This window comes from Lotus japonicus, chromosome 6 (genome assembly GCF_012489685.1).
Source record: "Lotus japonicus ecotype B-129 chromosome 6, LjGifu_v1.2".
Lineage (NCBI taxonomy): Eukaryota > Viridiplantae > Streptophyta > Magnoliopsida > Fabales > Fabaceae > Lotus > Lotus japonicus.
In genome coordinates this window covers 20538683-20557971 of record NC_080046.1, presented here as the reverse complement: position 1 = coordinate 20557971, position 19289 = coordinate 20538683, and the positions used below count along the sequence as shown (strand labels likewise).

The following is a 19289-nucleotide window of genomic DNA, read 5'->3' as shown; positions in this document are numbered from 1 at the left end:
CATACTAAACATTTAGGAACAAATTCTACAACATTTTTTTTTCTTCATCTCTTCCCACCAATAAAATTTCTCAAGTATCCTAGATGAATCATGTAAGAATAATTATGAGCATCCTCTAATATTTTCCCCACAAACTATCTACATCAGGCACACACATCACCATTCAAGTCATAAAATATCACAAGAGTCTACTGAAATATGTGGAACCTTTCACTTTAAAAATCCTCTACCATCCTCACCAAATACAAATCTTGACTTTGATCATGTTTAATGTCATCAACCACATAATCCACTATAGAATGAATTGCAAAAAATCCAACAGTGAGCTGGAATGGGCAGCCTATACATAACTCTACAATCATCAAGCTTATAGTGCTCTTCTTTGTCTTAGTAGTATACCAAATCAACAAGAACAACCTCAAAATGATCTGAATGATTAAAGATGCAGTCCATTAAATTCATAAAAAATGGTAGTGGCATCACTAAATCCAAAAGCATGACTATCTACCCATTACAGTCATAAATAACATGTTCTGTAAGTGGTCTTCAAAATTCTTTCTTTCTTAATATTCCATTTATAGTACCTACATTACTAAGTTGTTTTTTATACCATCATATTGTCCAACTGCCTCTAGTCAACACATAACTACATAATTTCACCTCTCATCTTAACAAATCAAACTGGTGCTAGGGACCAAGTTTAGGGAAAGCTCTATCCCCTGTCGAGGGGCTAATGAGGAAATCTTCCATGAAATACCTTCAAAAATGCACATACTACAAGAATATCTTCTAATTTCATTTCAGCTGTTAGAGTATCATTTACCAAGGTCAAGTATTATTTCCAACCCTTTCTTAGGAATTTTCTAACTCCAAATGATATGATGTTTGACTTCACTCTCCCAAAAATGTGTAAGATGACTCTTCAAATAATTAAAATCTCATTACTTGCTATGACAGTCCAAAGTATCATTGACAAAAGATTAACCAATCTATCTCCCAAGATCACATTAAAATCAATCATGTCTTATGCTATAATGACTAACCACAACTCTCAATCTCCAATGGATACCTTAAAAAGAATGGTGCACAAACTCAATTATCAAATGCTCCCCAAGAGGTGCAGCAGCGACCAACGTCTTTTTCAGGAAAGAAGATAATTCACTGAGTTGACGACAATGACAAAAAGTATATACATATAGCCTTAAGCAAAACATAATCATCTCAATATCATATAAAGAGTATATTTGCTGTCACTGCATTGGTTGCCTAAGCATCGTGATGAGTCAAAGAAAATACTCGTGCTCGACTCACCTATCATGTCATTGACCTCGACTACCCTTTCATTTACCATTATTTTTGGATAAACCTCGGCTTCACCCAAAAGAACTCATAGCTTGTCTAACAAGTGTTGTAGGGGGGTCAAAGAGGATGCTAAGGTCACTTATGTTAACGCTTATTCATGACTAGGGGAAGGTTGCGCTACAACCACAAGACAATTCCTCCTAATATGACATGTCCGACTACACTAACATCGCACCACACTATCTGCAAAGCAAGCTACATGATGAATATCTCGCGCAAATGCATTTGATGAAAAAAATGGATTGTAAAGGCACCCCAAAGTCTATTCTATGACCCTGCACAAAGCTTTAAGATTATCTACTATAATTACTCTCTTGTGTCATTGTACTTATTCTTCCCCAACAACTCAAACATGTGAGTCAAACCATCTATGACACTCTAGAAGAATATGATTCATGAATTTCTAGGAAAAGTCACATGTGTTACTAGAGGTGATCACACCGCTCTCATACACCTAAAGTCATCAAATCAATCTTATGCTACACGCTCCAGCTCAACGATGTTAAATCTACTACCCTTATGCATGAGCATCCAAGTGCTCTTCATAGACTCTCAAAAGCATCAATAAACCTTTGTGATTCCCACTTTCACTAGTACCAACAGACATGAGAGTTAAACTTCATGTGTCCACTCAATATGACCTATGTCTCTCTAGTGACACTTACTTGTTGTTGCCCTCTTATTTCTAGCATCTTGCTGACGCTCACAAATTATCATACATAGGTTCCCATGTCGCTGCCCAACAACCTCTCCCACACATTAATGTTACTCATTTTATAATTTCACATATCAATTGCAAGCTCTGTCATTCATGAATTTCATTGTCTCAATATAAGCACCACAATATTTCCTACATCAACGAACAACCAATGTCTATCGGCGATGGTCCTCGGCTTGCACTACACTGCCGACCATGAATACCTTAAATAGGGTCCTAATAAGCTAACTCGTCTTCTTAAAGAAATCCTAATTTACGTGGCATCCTCACTAAACAACGAATATTCATCAAACATAACACATGACTCGGAATTTAGTGATTGAGGAACAAACTCAAATCACACTTTGGAAACAACTTTAAGACTATCATGAGGAGTTAATAGCATCTTGAAAGTAAGTTGTGTCGCGGTTCACAATTTACTAACAAGATTCCATTACAACCTCATGTCTGCAGCTAATAGGACCTACAGCCAAAGCTCTGATACCAACTTTGTCACGACCCAAAATCCTAAGCCGTGACCGGCGCACAGACTGACACTCTAGTTTGGCAAGCCTGTTTCTCACAAAAATCATTTTCCAAACTATTCTCTAAAGTTACATATGTTTCTCTATATTTTATAAAAAAAATAAATATACAAGATCTCATCTGTAACACCAATATCTAAATGACAAAACTTGTCAAATAATGATCTCCATTTTCATACTTTCATTAAAAGGAAAATTTCAATTTTAGCACTCAAGAGCAACTTTTACAATAAAACAATAAATAACAATCTTAAATCCAAATCCTTCTAAGACTCCCTATAGCTGCAGATAACTAGAATCAAATAAAAGACACCAACCGAGCCACCAACCAAAGGAGGCCTACCAATAAGATAAATTGAACGATCTGAATCTGATATCAGCTTACTACTTAGTTGCCTGTGAATCTGTGGAGGGAAAATAATGAATGGGGTAAGTCACAAAGACTTAGTGAGGATTTAACAACCACCATGAACAGGAAAGGGGAAACAAATGAAGCACGAGTTTTTCACTATTAGTTCAGAGTGTATAATATATATAAAATTAATAAGAATCATTTCAAATAAGAGATGATTAAACTGCCAAAGTTTATAAATAACCATTTCAATGAAACTGAATAAAAATCATGTCAATCATATGAAAGCGTTTCAAAATCAGAAATATAATTTAATAGGGTCACACATGTAGAACCGTGAGGCGGCTCCATCTCGTTGATAGCCCTCTCCTCCTAAGGGATGGCCTATCCAATAGGGGCGGCTCCATCTAACGGATAGCCCTTTCCTCTCTCATATCACATGTCACATCGTATCATATCATCGGGGGAAGCTACATCTCGTTGATAGCCCTCTCCGTGCACTGGCGGCTCCATCTAACGGATAGCCTTCTCCTCCCGGAATCAAACTAGCTAGGTGCACCTAGGCCGTTACCTCCGTTAACGGCTACGGGGTTCTATCAAGGATCCCCAAAACCGTTTTCTCAAACCAGTTCACGTCTCGTCAAAAGTCTCATAATCAACTTTCCAAATTCACAATCACAGTTTCACATAATTTCCAAAATCAAAGCAATATAAATTGTTTTCTCATGTCAGTTCATAATCAGATTCCAAATCAACTTCCTAAAACCAGATAATTAAAGAACGGTAAAACATGTTTCCCCAATTTAATAAATAGTGATATGATAAAATAATCAAATCAGCAATTATATAATTATTAAAAATAAGCCACAGTGATTGGAAAATCACTCACCATGAATTAGCCACTATAATGAATCAAATGGATTGCTCTCATCAACCTCATAATACCCGAAATAGCTAGTAGCAGAAAACATTTGAAAGATCAACTCCAAATATATCCATTTGCATTTTTCTTGTGCATCATCTATAATTAATCATAACCAAAATAAAACATATTTCACTTTTTTGGTCCATGTGAGAGAGCACAGCAAGCTAAAGCACCATAATATATGGTCTCACAATCATTAAAGAGACAACACATAAATATTGAGTGCACCTGGCATAGTATCCTTCCATGCGCTGCAACAATCTGATTTGAACAGCCATATGCTCTAGATATTGCAAGGACAACTCCATTCTTCTCAATTTCTCACTAAATCAACGAAAAAATAACGAGCCACAACAGATCCTTTGCGCCAACGGCTTCCCCATCAAAGACATACCTTTCAATTACGACACAACGCCACGCCACACATCATCTCCACCATGCTTGGGTGCTACAGTCGCATCTCCACTCTGAACGTGTTGGCGACACAACTAATTAAAGAAGGACAGAGGTTGGAATGGGTCAAGGGAAAGGAACACAGTTTTGCTGCCCTTGATAGCGAAGATGAAGGGTGTGGGGAGATCGTGACATGCGTGGGGAAGATTGAAGGGGATGTTAGGTTTATTCTTTTGTTTTTTGCAATGGAGAATGGTAATTGGGGTGTGGGGCTGCAGTGTGGGTTAGGGTAAGTTAGGTTTAGTGAGTCTTTTTTTTTTCTTTTCAAATTTTCTAATAATAAAAATAATTATAAAAAACAGGTCGTTTCACATATGCATCAATATCTAATGCTGGTAGACAATCTTCAAAATTCTAGAAAGTGATATCGAGAGCTAGTGTACCTGAGAAGGTTCACTTCTTTTTGTGACTCATTGGCAAGAGTTTGCTACCCACACATTTAAGGATACAACGATTTAGTCTTGGGGCAACTGGAATGTGCAATAGATGTGATGCTCATATAGAGAATCTTAATCGCATACTGTTCGAACTTGAAAATCTTATGCGAGTCTCTTTCGGCTAATGAGTAGAATCACGATGAGTTTGCATGGTGAAAGTCCTGGAAGTCGTGACGGAGCTTTACGTTCCATGGGGAGGTGGGGTACCTGCAGAAGACGCATCAACGCTCAAGTTAGTGTATGTGTCAGGGAGGTTTTTATAAACTCAGATAGAAATCTAAGTGAAAATGCTTAGAATGAATAGTGTGATATGTAAATGAATGATATAACTTGTATTTATAGGGTTAGGGTCCTTGATGGTTGTCTTTGCAAGTGAGGGGAAACCCCTTAAACAAGGTGTCCGAGCGGACAAGTGGCTATTTATTTCCTTTCCTTGACTTGTTGATCTCGACCCTCTTATGGTTGAGTGGACACTCCTTGGTGGGGTGTTCCTTCCCGAGTCATTCCGCCTAGCCTTATGGCATATGCTCTGATACGAGCATGTTGGTTGGCTGAGACATCCTTAGTCTGGGTGGCTAAGAAGCCGACCAGAATAGGAGCCCCCCCCCCAACTTGAAGTGTCAAGCTTTGTTGACAAGATAAAATATTTATGTTCGTTTCAGCGAACTAAATTTTTAGTTTATAAGTGGAAATTTTTCGTTTTGATCCTACCCGTTCAGTCATTTGCTGCGAGCGAACCAGTTTCCTCATTGAAGCCGATGAAGGTATCTTAGAGCATTTTTCTTCCGCTCGTCCTCGCAAACAGCTGACACGTCATTTGATTATGTTTTTCAATGATTTCTTTTGCCTATAAAAGCACCTTTTAAACATTAGTTTTCCAAACTCGTTGTTTTAGCTCTTCACTACTCCTAACTTCCTTCCCTTCCTTTAAGCTAAACCAAATCTTTCCTGGGTTTGAGAAAAACCTCTCTGAGAAAGATGCCTTGTACCAGCAAAATGTTGAAGAAGTAAAGGAATTTACTCTTCGCCTCGAGGAGCTTGAAGATGAAAATTGGAAACTCCAAGCTAAAGTTGAAACACTTGAGTCCAACCTTTGTCGATGAACTTGAGCATCAACATGCAAAGGCCAAAGACAACACTATTGACTATGAGGTTAAGAACACACTACTAAGTTGTGTAAAACCCGAAATCTTAGAAAAACACTATAAGGTTTTTGAAAACTTGATATGTTAAAAAAAAACGTGACATTGAGTTTTAAATCCCAGTATGTTCAAAATACATGACTAGGTTTTTAAAAACACCCTAAACAATGAAACACATGACATTTTAGAAAATTAATCCTTTAAAAAGGGGTGAAAATTGAGTTGGTAAGGGTTGTAATAGCATCTCGAATAGAAAACGAGGCCTTGGCTCCAAATCCTACGGTTGTTCAGCGGACAAGTTCAAGCTAAGAATTTTGGTTTTGACAGGTTGAAAACAATGCAAAACAAGGACCGCCACCATCCGGTGTGGGTTACAATTTGGGCAGGTTGCGGGTGATTTGCTTTGTGGGCGGGGCGGGTTGACAAGTTTTTTTGATCCAACCAATTTCAAAGAAAAGCAAAGAGAAGATGAATGTGAAAGACAAATACATCTTGGATGATGTCGCCAGGGTTGAGACAGTTTCAGAACTAAGAAAAAATGAAAGAAAAAGTTTGACAAATGATGACTTCTACATGAAAAAGCTTCAATTTTCCCTTAAATAATGGCATCCTCTCCAGGTGTAGAAGACATCAAAATTTCTTTGCTGAGTTGTTGCTCTCAGATAATAATAAAGTTTGATTTTTATAAACCCATCAACCAAAAGCTTTGATTTTTTGTCTGCTTCATGCACTGGGAAGATAATAGGAATACAAAACCATAGAGATGGAGAAACGAAATTGCAGTGCTGGTGATGGAAGGTCAAACAGAGGGGATGTTGTAGCAACCCACCGTTGGTTTGATAATAGTAGTCGTTGTAGTTACATATATACAATAGAGGAGCAAAACACCTTGTCACAGTAATGCGGTGCGGTTGATGACTCACAAACATTTTCTATATCGGCTATGACGAGGAGCCTTCTCCTCGGAGGCTTGGTGGGAGAATTCTCACGAACAATTTTTATGGCGGGGGTGAGGGGACATGGTGGTAAGGATAGAATAAGTTAAGATGAAGAGATATTGCTGATGTGCGGTTCAAATTGGAGGAGAGAAGAATCGTGAAAGTCGAAACTCCCCCGAAACTTCAAAATGTTCATTAGCTAGCTCCTATGCGTTCATATTTATGGGAAAGAAAAACAAGAATTGAAGAAAATATCGACTGAAGCATAGGCTCACTGACTTGTCACTTCGCCTTTGTCGCTATCTTTTCCCTCGCGTATGGGGTGGACCTAGACTTCCACATTTGCTAAATTAGTTTGATCCATATAATAGCTTCGGTCTGCTCAGTCAGGCTGGAGCCCAAATCAAAACTGATCGCACCAACCCATATGAACCGTCCCCAAACCACAGCCGACTTGAACCGACCCATTCTTTGAAAAAACTACCAATTTGCTCGGATTCGGTTCGCGTCACGCTAATCCGACCACCACCATAAGGCCCAAGTAGGCAAGTAACATAAAAGAGCGTGAGTGGTTGAATGACCACCATGCCCTTGGGAGATAAACTTATTTACATTATTACAGAACCCAATGGATCTATGATGAATTGATGATCCCAGTTCAATGAACATCCAATTCCATCTAGTCATCGCTTGTGGAAAATAAAATAAAATATCATCATGAAAGAAACGAAAACGCACAACACAAGCAACAAGCACAACAACTGGATCTGATTCTCAACTCACTCACACACACACATGGCATGGGAGTGTTACTCCCCCAGAAGAACAACAACAAGCAACGCTTCTTCTTTCCTCTCTGTTACTGCTCAGTAAACTAGTGAGAGAGAGAGAGAAGAGAGAGAGAGGAATAACTAACTACTCATCGCGATGGCGGAGCTCCGGCACTCGTCGTCACTCGGCAGCCGAGCCACTTCTTCTCCGATGAAACGAGACGGCGTCGCCGCCGATTCCTCCCCTCTCATCCCCGCCGATCGCCACTCCCCTAAGGACCGCGACCGCCCACTCTTCCACCACCTATGCTCCGACGAGCCTAGGGTTCCTCCTCTTTTCAACTCCAGGATCTCTCTATTCTTCACCTTGCTTCTACTTCTCCTTGCCTTGCTCTCCTTATTCGTCATCCTCCATAAATTGGTCAGTCCCATTTTCCACATTGTTTATCTCAATTCGAATTGATTTTCACCTCATGTGATTGATTCGATTCACTACCTTTCTATTTTTCATCATAATTGTTTATCATAATTGTTTTTGCTTGTAGAATTCTCCTTACTTGTGTAAGAAAAATGGGATTGTTCTTCACTGTCCACATGTAAGTTATCAATCAAAAGGAAGGACCATTATTTTGCTCTTTCATTCTGTATTGTATTTTTTTTTTCCTCATTCACATTTTACATGGCTTGTTTTTAGGTGAAAGAATCAGCATCTCTTTGGGAAAATCCTTACTCATCCACCACATCTTGGAAGCCTTGTGCCGAGCGTCGCAATGGTGTTATATCAGGTTTGCTCGGGTTTTTTCGGCTCCTTTATCTTTTTGTATCTTTAGTCTTTAGTACCATTCCATCAGCATTGCCAAATGGGCTACTCACAAATAAACAAACAAACAAGAACATCTTCATCCTGAAGTTGTGACAATTTAACATGTTCTGCCTTTGGCAGCTGCATTAACAAACTGTAGTTGTCATTAGTATCTTAATTCTCAAGATAGATATTTGAATGAATCCATGATGATACTTTTTTGTTTATAACTGTAAAGCAATTATTGTTAATGAAGTGAATGAATCCTTAAGTTTGAAACTTGTAACGAGGGAGTTCTGTATATCTATTATATCTATATTCATTTCTTAATTTAATACTTGCTATACATCTCACATATGTTACTTTGGTATAGGCTCATATTAGTGCTTTTATGTTGTTTCTAGTTCTTCTACTGCTATTATTGATAGTACTTCCATACTTCCGTGTAGAACTTCCTCCTGAAAGTGAAACAAGTGGGTATATATTCATTCATGCTGAAGGTGGCCTAAATCAGCAAAGAATTGCGGTATGAGTTCTATTCTTTCGGTTCTGATAAACTCCAGTCTAGACTGTTTTCCTTTTCCAAAATTCTTTTGCTTCTTATTGTTTGCTGGTTTTCTTTTGCATTGTCATCATTCTTTGGTAGACTGGTATACTTTAGTTGGAGAATTTTTATTCCTGTTGTCAAATATGTGAACTTAATGTGCTTTGAATTGTCTGTTTTTAATTAAAAAGGAAGAAAATAAAATCCTAGGACAGTATTTATTTGCATATTTGTTCAATTTTATGATGCACTTTTTTTTTATAATCAATTGAGAAGACTTATCTTACTATATGAAATCTAGATATTATACCCAGGCAATATATTCAAATAGCGTCCTCTGCATTCTTATCTGGTATTAGAGTGGTCAGTGGTGTCTCAATACCAATGTTTCTAATGACAAACAGCGGTACATGGCAGGAAGTCAAAACTCCATCAAACAGTGTGGCAGAAGCATAGCAGCTATAATATGAAATAATACCCGACCCCATCCCCCCGTAAAAAGAAAAACTATACTAAAAAATTGGCAGAATATAATAAAAACTAAAACAAATAACAAAGAAAGAAGAATAAAGAACCACTGAACAAAGAGGGAACGGCTAGACAATATAGAATCAAAGCAAAGAGGAAAAAAGAGCAATGATATCTATGCAAAAAACAATGACTTGGGAAGCCATAAAGTTCACGGAACACTACAGAGAAGTAGAACACAATGAAATAGGAGGAAAAGAAAGTGCCATTTGCCATAGAATACACTTCTGAGCTGTTCATTGGAGATGGTCCGTTTACCAGAGATGGGTGGGATGGGAGATGGCAGAGATGGGCACAATGAGTTGGTTGTATATAGGGTTTAAAATGGGTAAGGTCTTTGTCAAGTGTCAACCATATTTATTTATTATTTTTTAAAGTTGGTTTTGGCATTATTTCCGCCATGGGCAAGCCATGGCCTCAAAATGGTGTTTTGGCACAAAATTGCCTCACAATACTGCCATTCCATCATTTGACCTCACTGCTCAATACTGTTCCGTTGGCAGTTTCCAATTTGTTCTGCTAGCTATTTTAACTAAAATCACCATTTTGAAGCATGTCCTATGTTGGTTTTGATCCATATGCGGTGATTTCACTGTCGTGTTACTGAAATAAGCTGTTCTGCTAGCTATTACCACTAAAATCACCATTTTGATGCATATTCAATGTTGGTTTTGATCCATGATCTTTAATTTCACTTTCTTGTTAATTGAAATGAGCTATATGATATGAAACTCTGCACAAACTTATGTATAAATATTATATACAATTTAGCTGTCCATGATTTGCTTTAGCTCATATTTCAAAATGCAGATATGCAATGCAGTGGCTGTAGCAAAAATAATGAATGCCACTCTTATTTTGCCAGTGTTGAAGCAGGACCAGATTTGGAAAGACCAAACGTGAGATCCTCTAGTCCTCAAGTTTTTTGATGTTATATTTTGAAGTATATTGTATTTTTACCTTCATTTTTATAAGCAAATGTATGGCATCACATCATCAATATCATATATGTTTTATCCAAAAAAGGATGTTTTTAAACTCAGGTGAATGCTTTTATGACTCTGCTAGTTGTGCTTACTTTCCTCTTTTTTTTTTTTTTTCACCTAATCTGAAAGGTTCCAATGACTGTCCTCCTTGCTGACCATGATGGTGCATTTCATGATTCAGGAAATTCGAAGACATCTTTGACGTGGATCACTTCATTGACTACTTGAAGGATGATGTTCGTATTGTCCGTGATATACCGGAATGGTTTACTGATAAAACAGAGCTATTTTCTAGTATAAGGTTTGATAGATTACTGTTACTTTGAATCGAGTCTGTTGAAAATATAAATCCGAAGTTTCTATAAGAGATGTTTAAATATATCCTATTTTTCATACAATTTAGAGATTGATTAATATGCCCAGACTCCAGAGGCCGTATCATGTTGATTTTCTGTTTCATTCGTGGATTGATCGACATAAGGTCTGGCTGAAATGGTGCATTTCATGACCTACTAACATGATAGTTATGAATTTACAGTTAGGTTGCTGTGCTTTGTATTTGAGTCTGTTGAACATCTAAGTCCCAAGATGTTATCAATGATGTCAACCTAGATTTTGTCGATAAATATCTAGGCTCTTAGCTTTTGCAAATTGTTATCAATGATGTCAACCTAGATTTTTTGATTATTGGTGTTCGATATTGATGGCTTTCTGGTTTGCTGTAAGTTGCTTGACTAACAGCAAGATTGTGTTGTCTTACAGACGGACTGTAAAAAACATTCCAAAATATGCACCTGCACAGTTTTACATTGACAATGTTCTGCCCCGAATCAAGGAGAAGAAGATTATGGCTCTGAAACCTTTTGTTGATAGGCTAGGGTAGGCCAAGGGTGATATTTTTACTAGACATCACTTTTTTTATATGTAGTTGATGTTGTCGTGATGTCTCAATTCTTGTTTCAGATATGACAATGTTCCTACAGAAATCAACAAGTTGAGATGCCGGGTTAATTATCATGCTTTGAAATTTCTTCCTGATATAGAGCAGATGGCTGATTTATTAGCATCAAGAATGAGAAACCGAACAGGAAGTTCAAATCCTTACATGTAAGGGAAATTTGTGGTTAAGATCTAGCTGTAGTTGAATTTGGGTGCTGTTGAATATCTGTTAAGATTGGTTTATAGTTAAGATTTGTTTATCTATTCTAGTTCAGTATCTATTTAAATAGAGATAATATCTATTTAAAGAGAGATAGGTTTAGATAGATTTAGTTTCTTTTTATCTATTTGTTAGTCTATATATATTGTAGTTTTCAGTCACATATGATCAATGAAATACAAGTATTATTTTATCAAATTCAAGTTGGTATCAGAGCTAGTTTTGATCCCTCCGCTGTGAGGGGGCTCCTCCCCTGTGAGCCCCCTCATGGTGACTTTCCAAATCTCTTTGGATTTATTTTTTGTACTTTGCTTCCGCTTGTTAGTTTTAGCCGTTTCTTACGGCCTCGTTTCTTTCTGATTATGGTCCCCTTTGTCTTGGAACCCTAGTAACCCTAGTAATGTTCAGCCACTGTCAACGTCCTTCCACACGCCGCCTTCCCAGCCGTCGTTCCTGATGCCGCTTCCACAAAAAGGTTCATTCTGCTCTCCTGGTTCTGTTCAAATGTCAGTTTCTCGATTGTGATGAGGAAATTTGACATTGATGAGGTTATCACTGTAATCTATAATTACACTTTTTCCCTGAAGCACCGCCGCTGTATCTTGAGCAAGGTTGGTCCTTGAGTGGGTGAGTTTCGGTGAGAATCTGTGGTATGAATATCTTTCTCTCTCCCACGCCACGGTACCTCCTGTTCATACTTATCTGTTGCGGCATAAGGATTGGAATACAAATTGTTAGTGTGGCCTGCGGCGTGGTCAATAATTCGTGATTGTACTGATTCAGTAATGTGGTCTTGTGATTGGAATGAATCTTGAGAATTGATTCAAGACTTGTTGATTGGAGTGATTTAATAATTCTTCACTGCAAGCGTGAGCATTAATTAAATAATTGTAGGATGCCAATGGTGCCTTGCATGATTCATCAATTCATATATGCTGTGGGTTTCATGCATTATTGATTCATCACGAGACAAGTTGTGTGGAATTCACATGACTGTAGCACCTTGTCCACGTGTCTCCTGTGAGTTCTACAATTCTCCTTTCGTTTTGGGTTCTGGAATCAGATAGATTTTATTGGTCCATATCCCTGCATGATTATACAGTATGCCTTTCGATGGTTCTAGTCAGTTTGTTGTTTTTGTGACATCAAGTCTAGGACATTGGGAGTAATATTTGTTTGAGAATTTTCAAAATCCTAGTACAGTATTGAACTTATAGGAGTGAGTGATTGTTGTTGGCTGAGATTTTATCAATGTTTTGCGGTAGATGAATGCCGTTAATGTTCATGTATCCAAGTTACTCCAAGATTGCAAACCGTGAAGTCCTCAACAGAATCTCATTTGCAAAGTGAGGATAAAGGAAAATATTTGCTATCTTGAAGTGGAGAATTGACCTTACATTGTGTTCTCCGTTTGTGTGAAATTATATTTGTTACAAGCTATGCATATGACTATATGCTATAGCTTGAGGGGAAGTGTTGGATATTGCTAAATATCCTAATAGAGACCACAGTCAACCACCGCCGACAATCGTTATCCTTGTTGCTGGTTTGGTGGAGGTTGTATTCAAGAAGTGTTTGGTTGGATCTAATTGTATTGCGCTGCATTGTTCTCGCTGGTCCTCTTTGTGTATCAGCCAGGTTTGGTTTTTAAGGTCCTCTATTTGACGCGTGTTGTGGCGCCACCGTTAATGGTCGTCTGGTCTTCCTCTTCCAGTTTGGTTCGTGGGTCTGCTGTGTTTTCTCATCTGCGATGTTTCTTGCTGTATGAGTTCTTAGTTTGCGTCTCATGGTTCGAGATGCTCTTATTATATTGATCTTGGCTGGCTTTATGCAATTTGGTTTTGAAGGTGACAGTGTCACCTTCGTTTGTTTTGTCTCGATTGTTTGGTTTTCTGGATTCAGGGCTTCAGCTGCGAGTTGCAATGGCCCTGTTTGGTTTGGTTTTGGTTTTAGGGCTTCAGTTGCGAGTTGCGCTGGCCCACTCTCTAATGTTTGAGAGTTGTCTGTGTCAAAGTTGACACCATTGTTTGTCTTAGAAGCCATCAATCGATCGACCTCAAGTATGTTTTATTTCTGTGTGGTTGTTGTTGGTGAGTTGTTGCTTCAGCCTTGTTTTGTTTTCGGGCGTATTGTTGCTGGTTTTTCGCCCTTGTTTGCTGGCTCAGCTACCCTACGACACTTCAGAAGAGTTGGTTTTTGTCTTGCATCAATTTCAGCCAGATCAAGTATGTGAAGTTGTCTCTTGCCTGCCCATGAATTTAGCAGAAGTTCGAAAGATTATTCAATTTGAAGTATGAGAAGTTGTCTTTTGCCGCCATGGATTTACTAGAAGTTTGAAAGGTTATTCAATTCAGAGATTCGTCAAGACCGTCATGATTAAGGGATATCTATTAAGATAATTTTCTTCTTGGGTTAGATTTGTTACAAGCTTAAGTAAACTTTAGCTTGAGGGGGAGTGTTGAATATCTGTTAAGATTGGTTTATTATTAGTCTTATCTCATAGAGATATAGTTAAGATTTGTTTATCTATTCTAGTTCAGTATCTATTTAAATAGAGATAATATCTATTTAAAGAGAGATAGGTTTAGATAGATTTAGTTTCTTTTTATCTATTTGTTAGTCTATATATATTGTAGTTTTCAGTCACATATGATCAATGAAATACAAGTATTATTTTATCAAATTCAAGTGGTGCATTTTCCCAGTGCCAGTCATTTAACAGTTTTGCTGTAAACAGGGCTCTGCATCTTAGATTCGAGAAAGGAATGGTGGGTCTATCATTCTGTGATTTTGTGGGGACAAGAGAGGAGAAAGCTAAGATGGCAGAGTATAGAAAAAAGGAGTGGCCTCGACGGTACAAGGTGCTGTACTTCTATTTTTTATTTTAAACCAAAATGAGCACTAAGAAGCTTCTACTGAGGCATTTTGGTCCCATTATCTTTGCTGAAAATGCAGAATGGTTCCCACCTTTGGCAATTGGCTCTGCAAAAGCGGAAGGAGGGACGATGTCCTCTAGAGCCTGCAGAAGTGGCTGTTATTCTTCGGGCTATGGGCTACCCAAAGGAAACTCAAATTTATGTAGCTTCTGGGCAAGTGTATGGTGGACAGAACCGGATGGCACCGCTCAGGAATATGTTCCCTAATCTGGTAAGACCTCTCATACGAGGTGCATTATAAAAATGAGCAGCCTTGATGTTCTAAAAGGATTTTGATGCTTTTTCTAAGTAAATATCACACCGATTGATTATCTAGTAATGCATGACAATGAGATTCGAACGGAAGTTAATGCTAATCATTAAGCAGTTATGATGTCATGTTCTCTATCTCTCTGTAATTTTTGTATCATGCTGTCACTGATTTAATATACTAAATCTGTTCATCTATAACTTTCCAACAGATTCCTTAGATTCTTTTACAACGTAATGGATCTTTTTCACTTCTTGTAATAGGTCACAAAGGAGGAGTTGGCAACTAAAGATGAATTAGATGGTTTCAGAAAGCATGTAACAAGCCTTGCAGCTCTTGACTTCTTGGTGTGCTTGAAATCAGATGTATTCGTGATGACCCATGGAGGCAACTTTGCTAAGTTGATCATTGGTGCCCGGAGATACATGGGTCACCGTCTAAAATCAATTAAACCTGACAAAGGACTAATGTCCAAGTCTTTTGGGGATCCATACATGGGTTGGGCTACTTTTGTAGAAGATGTAGTCGTTACTCACCAGACGCGGACGGGATTGCCGGAAGAGACTTTCCCTAACTATGACCTATGGGAGAACCCTCTGACTCCTTGCATGTGTAAAGCCTAATTACAGCTATTTTATTGGAACCTTACACAGGGGCTTGTGCATTTCGAAGATATATGCCATTACACCCAAAGGTAAATGTGATAATTCAGGCTGCGGTCGTGTGTTAGAAATCTTTCAAAATGATGGTTTTGGTATAAGTTATAATTTGTTGTGTTGGTCAACCATGGGTTTGGGGCAGTAAACAAGGATTTGGAGCAGAGGTGATGCTTGCTGGAAGTGAGACTGACTGTTGGCTAGCATTTTAATGAGTAGATTTCCTATCCAGTGTTCTCTTGTAGCAATACCTCACGTCCACTTTTTTTCCTCCTGGAAAGAGATTGATATTTTTTGCACCCAGAAAATGTGCAAATCAAAAGTTAATCATATGTTACTAGTGTTTTTTTTTTATATGAATGAATGGATCATTAGGTGTAAAAATTGAGGACGAATTAGAGGTTTTTCAAGAATGTGAAATATGTTTGTAACGAGTGAATAAGTCGAAGTTACCCTTAGGAAGATTGAGTGTGCAGGAAAGAGATAATCAATTCACTTTAAAAGGGCATGGTCTGAAATTAACCACAATTTAAATTACCTATTTGTTTCTAAGTTTTTTAATTTCTCAAAACATGTTTAATTATTTATCAAAGGTTCAATTCCGTGTTTTAAGAAAACAATTGATTGATTAGGATCTTTGTGTGAGACTTACATACATGAAATAAACCAAAGCTTAAACTACTCCACGTCTAGCAAAGTCCTACTTTCTTCTTTTTGTATGTGTAATTGTGTAACCTTCATCAAAACAACTTACTTTCATAGTTATTTTATTTTATTTTGGTAAAGGTAAATGACACCTTTCAAGGATTTATTCCAGAACCTTCCTCTCTCAAATTCATATGTTATCTAGTAGCTGTGGAGACAAAGAAAGAGGGAGAAGAGAAAAATCACCGACAATTATGCGTTTCAAATTTTTCCTATATTTTAGTTTATTTCTAATCTACGGTTTTAAGATATATGTCAATTGACTTGCAAAGAAGGAAGAAATGGAGAGAGGGTCATATGATGTATGGTAAATATAAATCCCAGACTTTAATTTCTAATAAAATCAATGGTTTGGAGTAAGTTAAAGTTAATCCTGGAGTTAATTTTTTGACTAACTCCTATAGTTTTTTTTTTTTTATAAGCACTCCTAGAGTTAATGGATCCCTCACGAAACCAAATTGTTGATCAAAATAAGATGTTGTTACTTTAAGAACTCAACGTCTCAACCTGTTGCACCACCTTATCTAGATGTGACATTAGCCTATTTGACAAACATGAATAAGGATATTCATACCTACGTTAGCCTGTTTGCATTTCTAAATTTAAAATATCCAACATCCGATATGTCAAATAAACTAATGTTGGAGATAAAATCAATTATGAGCTTAATTTTCTTAAAATTACATTTTCAGTATGTGAGCTAATTCTAGTGGGAATACCAAGTCTTGTTCTCCCCATATAATTTGCATAGGCTGCATCATTGAAAAGTTAAGCCATTAAAACGTTAGACTACAAGAATGCATGTCGTAAAATTAACTCAATAAAAAAATTCAGAAGTAATAAACAAACCTGGGTTATCTAAGAAAGATTAGACAATTTTCTATCTTTATGCAGTGCTTGGATTAATTTCTTCTTCTCTTGCCGGTATTCTGGACACATCACCTCACCTGCAAGGGAATAAGGCCACCTTAGCTTCAGAGAATTTTACTAAAAGGGTAATTCCATGTTTGTGATATCCACATATGGGTAGACTAGACAAAAATGTAATAAATAAGTAGACTATAACTATATGCATAAAAGTATTCTAGAATTGATAGACACAATGGAGAGAAGCTTTTATGAGCGGTGGATTGTTATGAGTTTTCGACCGACCGAGATGGTAACGTTAGGATGATGCAAGTAGTTTGAGTTTTCGGCTGACCGAGAGGGTAACGTTAGGATGACACAAGTAGTTTGGATTTTCGGCTATCCGAGAGAGTAACGTTAGGATGATGCAAGTAGTTTGACGAAATCCAAAGAGAGACACACCAGCAATAACTCAACCAGTCAGTGGCATCGACGTCTAGATGAATCCCCTTTTGACCTCATTAGTAAGTCCCCTAATTTCCTTCCCAACATAAATGTAATCATACAATTTTCTCTCTCATGCATAATTCTAATTTCACCATCCTCTCCTTCACAAAGGAGCTCTCAAAACTTGTCTAGAGTGTAGACATGTTGATAAGAATTCTTAAGGCATAGTAATATATATTATGCTTATCAAGTTTTATCTTTATAACTTTTTTTTTATAAACAAGTAGCTTCATGAAGAAAGATAAATGACACCCTCTAGGAATTGATCCCTCGACCTTCCTCTCCCCAACCCATATGTCACTCGCTCTTCCCACTTAAGCTACCATTTGGGGACACTTTCTTCCATAGTTTAGAAAGAGACTTCTTCTCACAATCTCCCACTTTTTTATAATAGTTGTGAAGACAAAGAAAAATGGAGGAGAAAAATCACTATGACAATTATGCGTTTTAAATTTTTCCAGAATTTAAGTTTATTTCTAATTTACAGTTTCAAGATATACCGGTCAATTGGCTTGCAAAGAAGAAAGAGATGGAGAAAGGGTCATATGATGTATGGTAAATATTAATCCGAGGCTTTAATTTCTAATAAAATCAATGGTTTGGACTTTGGAGCAAGTTAAAGTTAATCCTAGAGTTAATTTTTTTATAAGCACTCCTACCCTCACGAAACCAATTGTTGATCAAGACAAGATGTTGTTTTAAAAACTCAACTTGTTGCACCACCTTATCTAGATGTGACATTAGCCTGTTTGACAAATTTGAATAAGTATACTCAAACCTATGTTAGCCTGTTTGCATAACTAAATTTGAATATCCAACATCCGATATGACAAATGGACTAATGTTGGAGATAAAATCCAGTGAACCTCGAACATTGTACCCAAGGAAGAAGAAAGCGGAAGAAAACATAATAGAATTGTGTGAGAAAGAGAGACACATTAACCCCTATATGATGAAGCATAACCGTCAAAATTGTATTTTACATGTGTGTTTATTGGAAATTTGTAGTTTTAAAAATTGAGAGTTTCACAGTTTGATGTCAAATCGTCCGGTGCGAACGACACACTTTAAAGTGCGAAACAACACCCTAAAATACGTAACATATGCATTTTGGAAGTGCGAGCAAAACAAGTAATAAAGATTTTTTAAAATTTTACAAATTTAAGAGTGACATGAATAAGGTCCCGTTTGGGAAAACAACTTAATTAAGCGCTTATGGTCATAAGCACTTATGATTATTCATAAGCTATTTTAAAAAAATTATTGAAATAAATTGAAAAAAAACTTTATTTAAGCATAAACTCTTTTTCATAAGCTACTCATTTCATAAGCTATCCTGTAGCTTATGAAAATAAGCTCAAAACAGCTTATGCTAGGCTATAAGCTGTTTGCATAAGCCCTCTTAAACACAAACATAAACGTATATGCTATTAGATAAACTCTTCCAAACGGAGCCTAAATGAGGTGAGACCCATAACGAAATTGTCGTATTTATTTGTATGAGCGGGCACGCGCCTGCCCCTCACTTCACTTTGGCTTGTACCTGCTGGCTTTGATCATGTCATTGTCGTTCCGCCGCGAATGAAACAAGACCGCACGTGTGAAACCGACTCCCTGTTAACAAACAAATTCTTATGCTGAACTGGACTCCACAAATTCTTCAGCAGTGTAATTAAATTAGATAAGATAATTAATAAACTAGAAGAAAAATGGAGATTAATTAATTGATTAATTAGTAAGTAGTATATT

General features: G+C 37.2%; 1 protein-coding gene and 1 long non-coding RNA gene across 2 annotated transcripts; one reads left to right on the top strand and one right to left on the bottom strand.

The window, feature by feature from the left end:
* Positions 1-2606: 2606 nt before the first annotated feature.
* Positions 2607-4567, bottom strand: LOC130723531 (uncharacterized). The gene is made up of 3 exons (XR_009014300.1): positions 4110-4567; positions 3846-3977; positions 2607-3008 (listed from the first exon to the last, which is right to left on the bottom strand). It is a non-coding gene; the product is annotated as an uncharacterized LOC130723531 (long non-coding RNA).
* A 2955-nt stretch (positions 4568-7522) lies between these two features.
* LOC130722971 (protein PECTIC ARABINOGALACTAN SYNTHESIS-RELATED) lies at positions 7523-15836 on the top strand. The gene is made up of 11 exons (XM_057573871.1): positions 7523-8042; positions 8167-8217; positions 8316-8406; positions 8873-8949; positions 10306-10394; positions 10663-10782; positions 11244-11360; positions 11445-11588; positions 14378-14501; positions 14596-14787; positions 15090-15836. The coding sequence occupies exons 1-11, from the start codon at positions 7779-7781 to the stop codon at positions 15447-15449; spliced, it is 1629 nt and encodes a 542-aa protein (XP_057429854.1). The 5' UTR covers positions 7523-7778; the 3' UTR covers positions 15450-15836.
* Positions 15837-19289: the final 3453 nt, after the last annotated feature.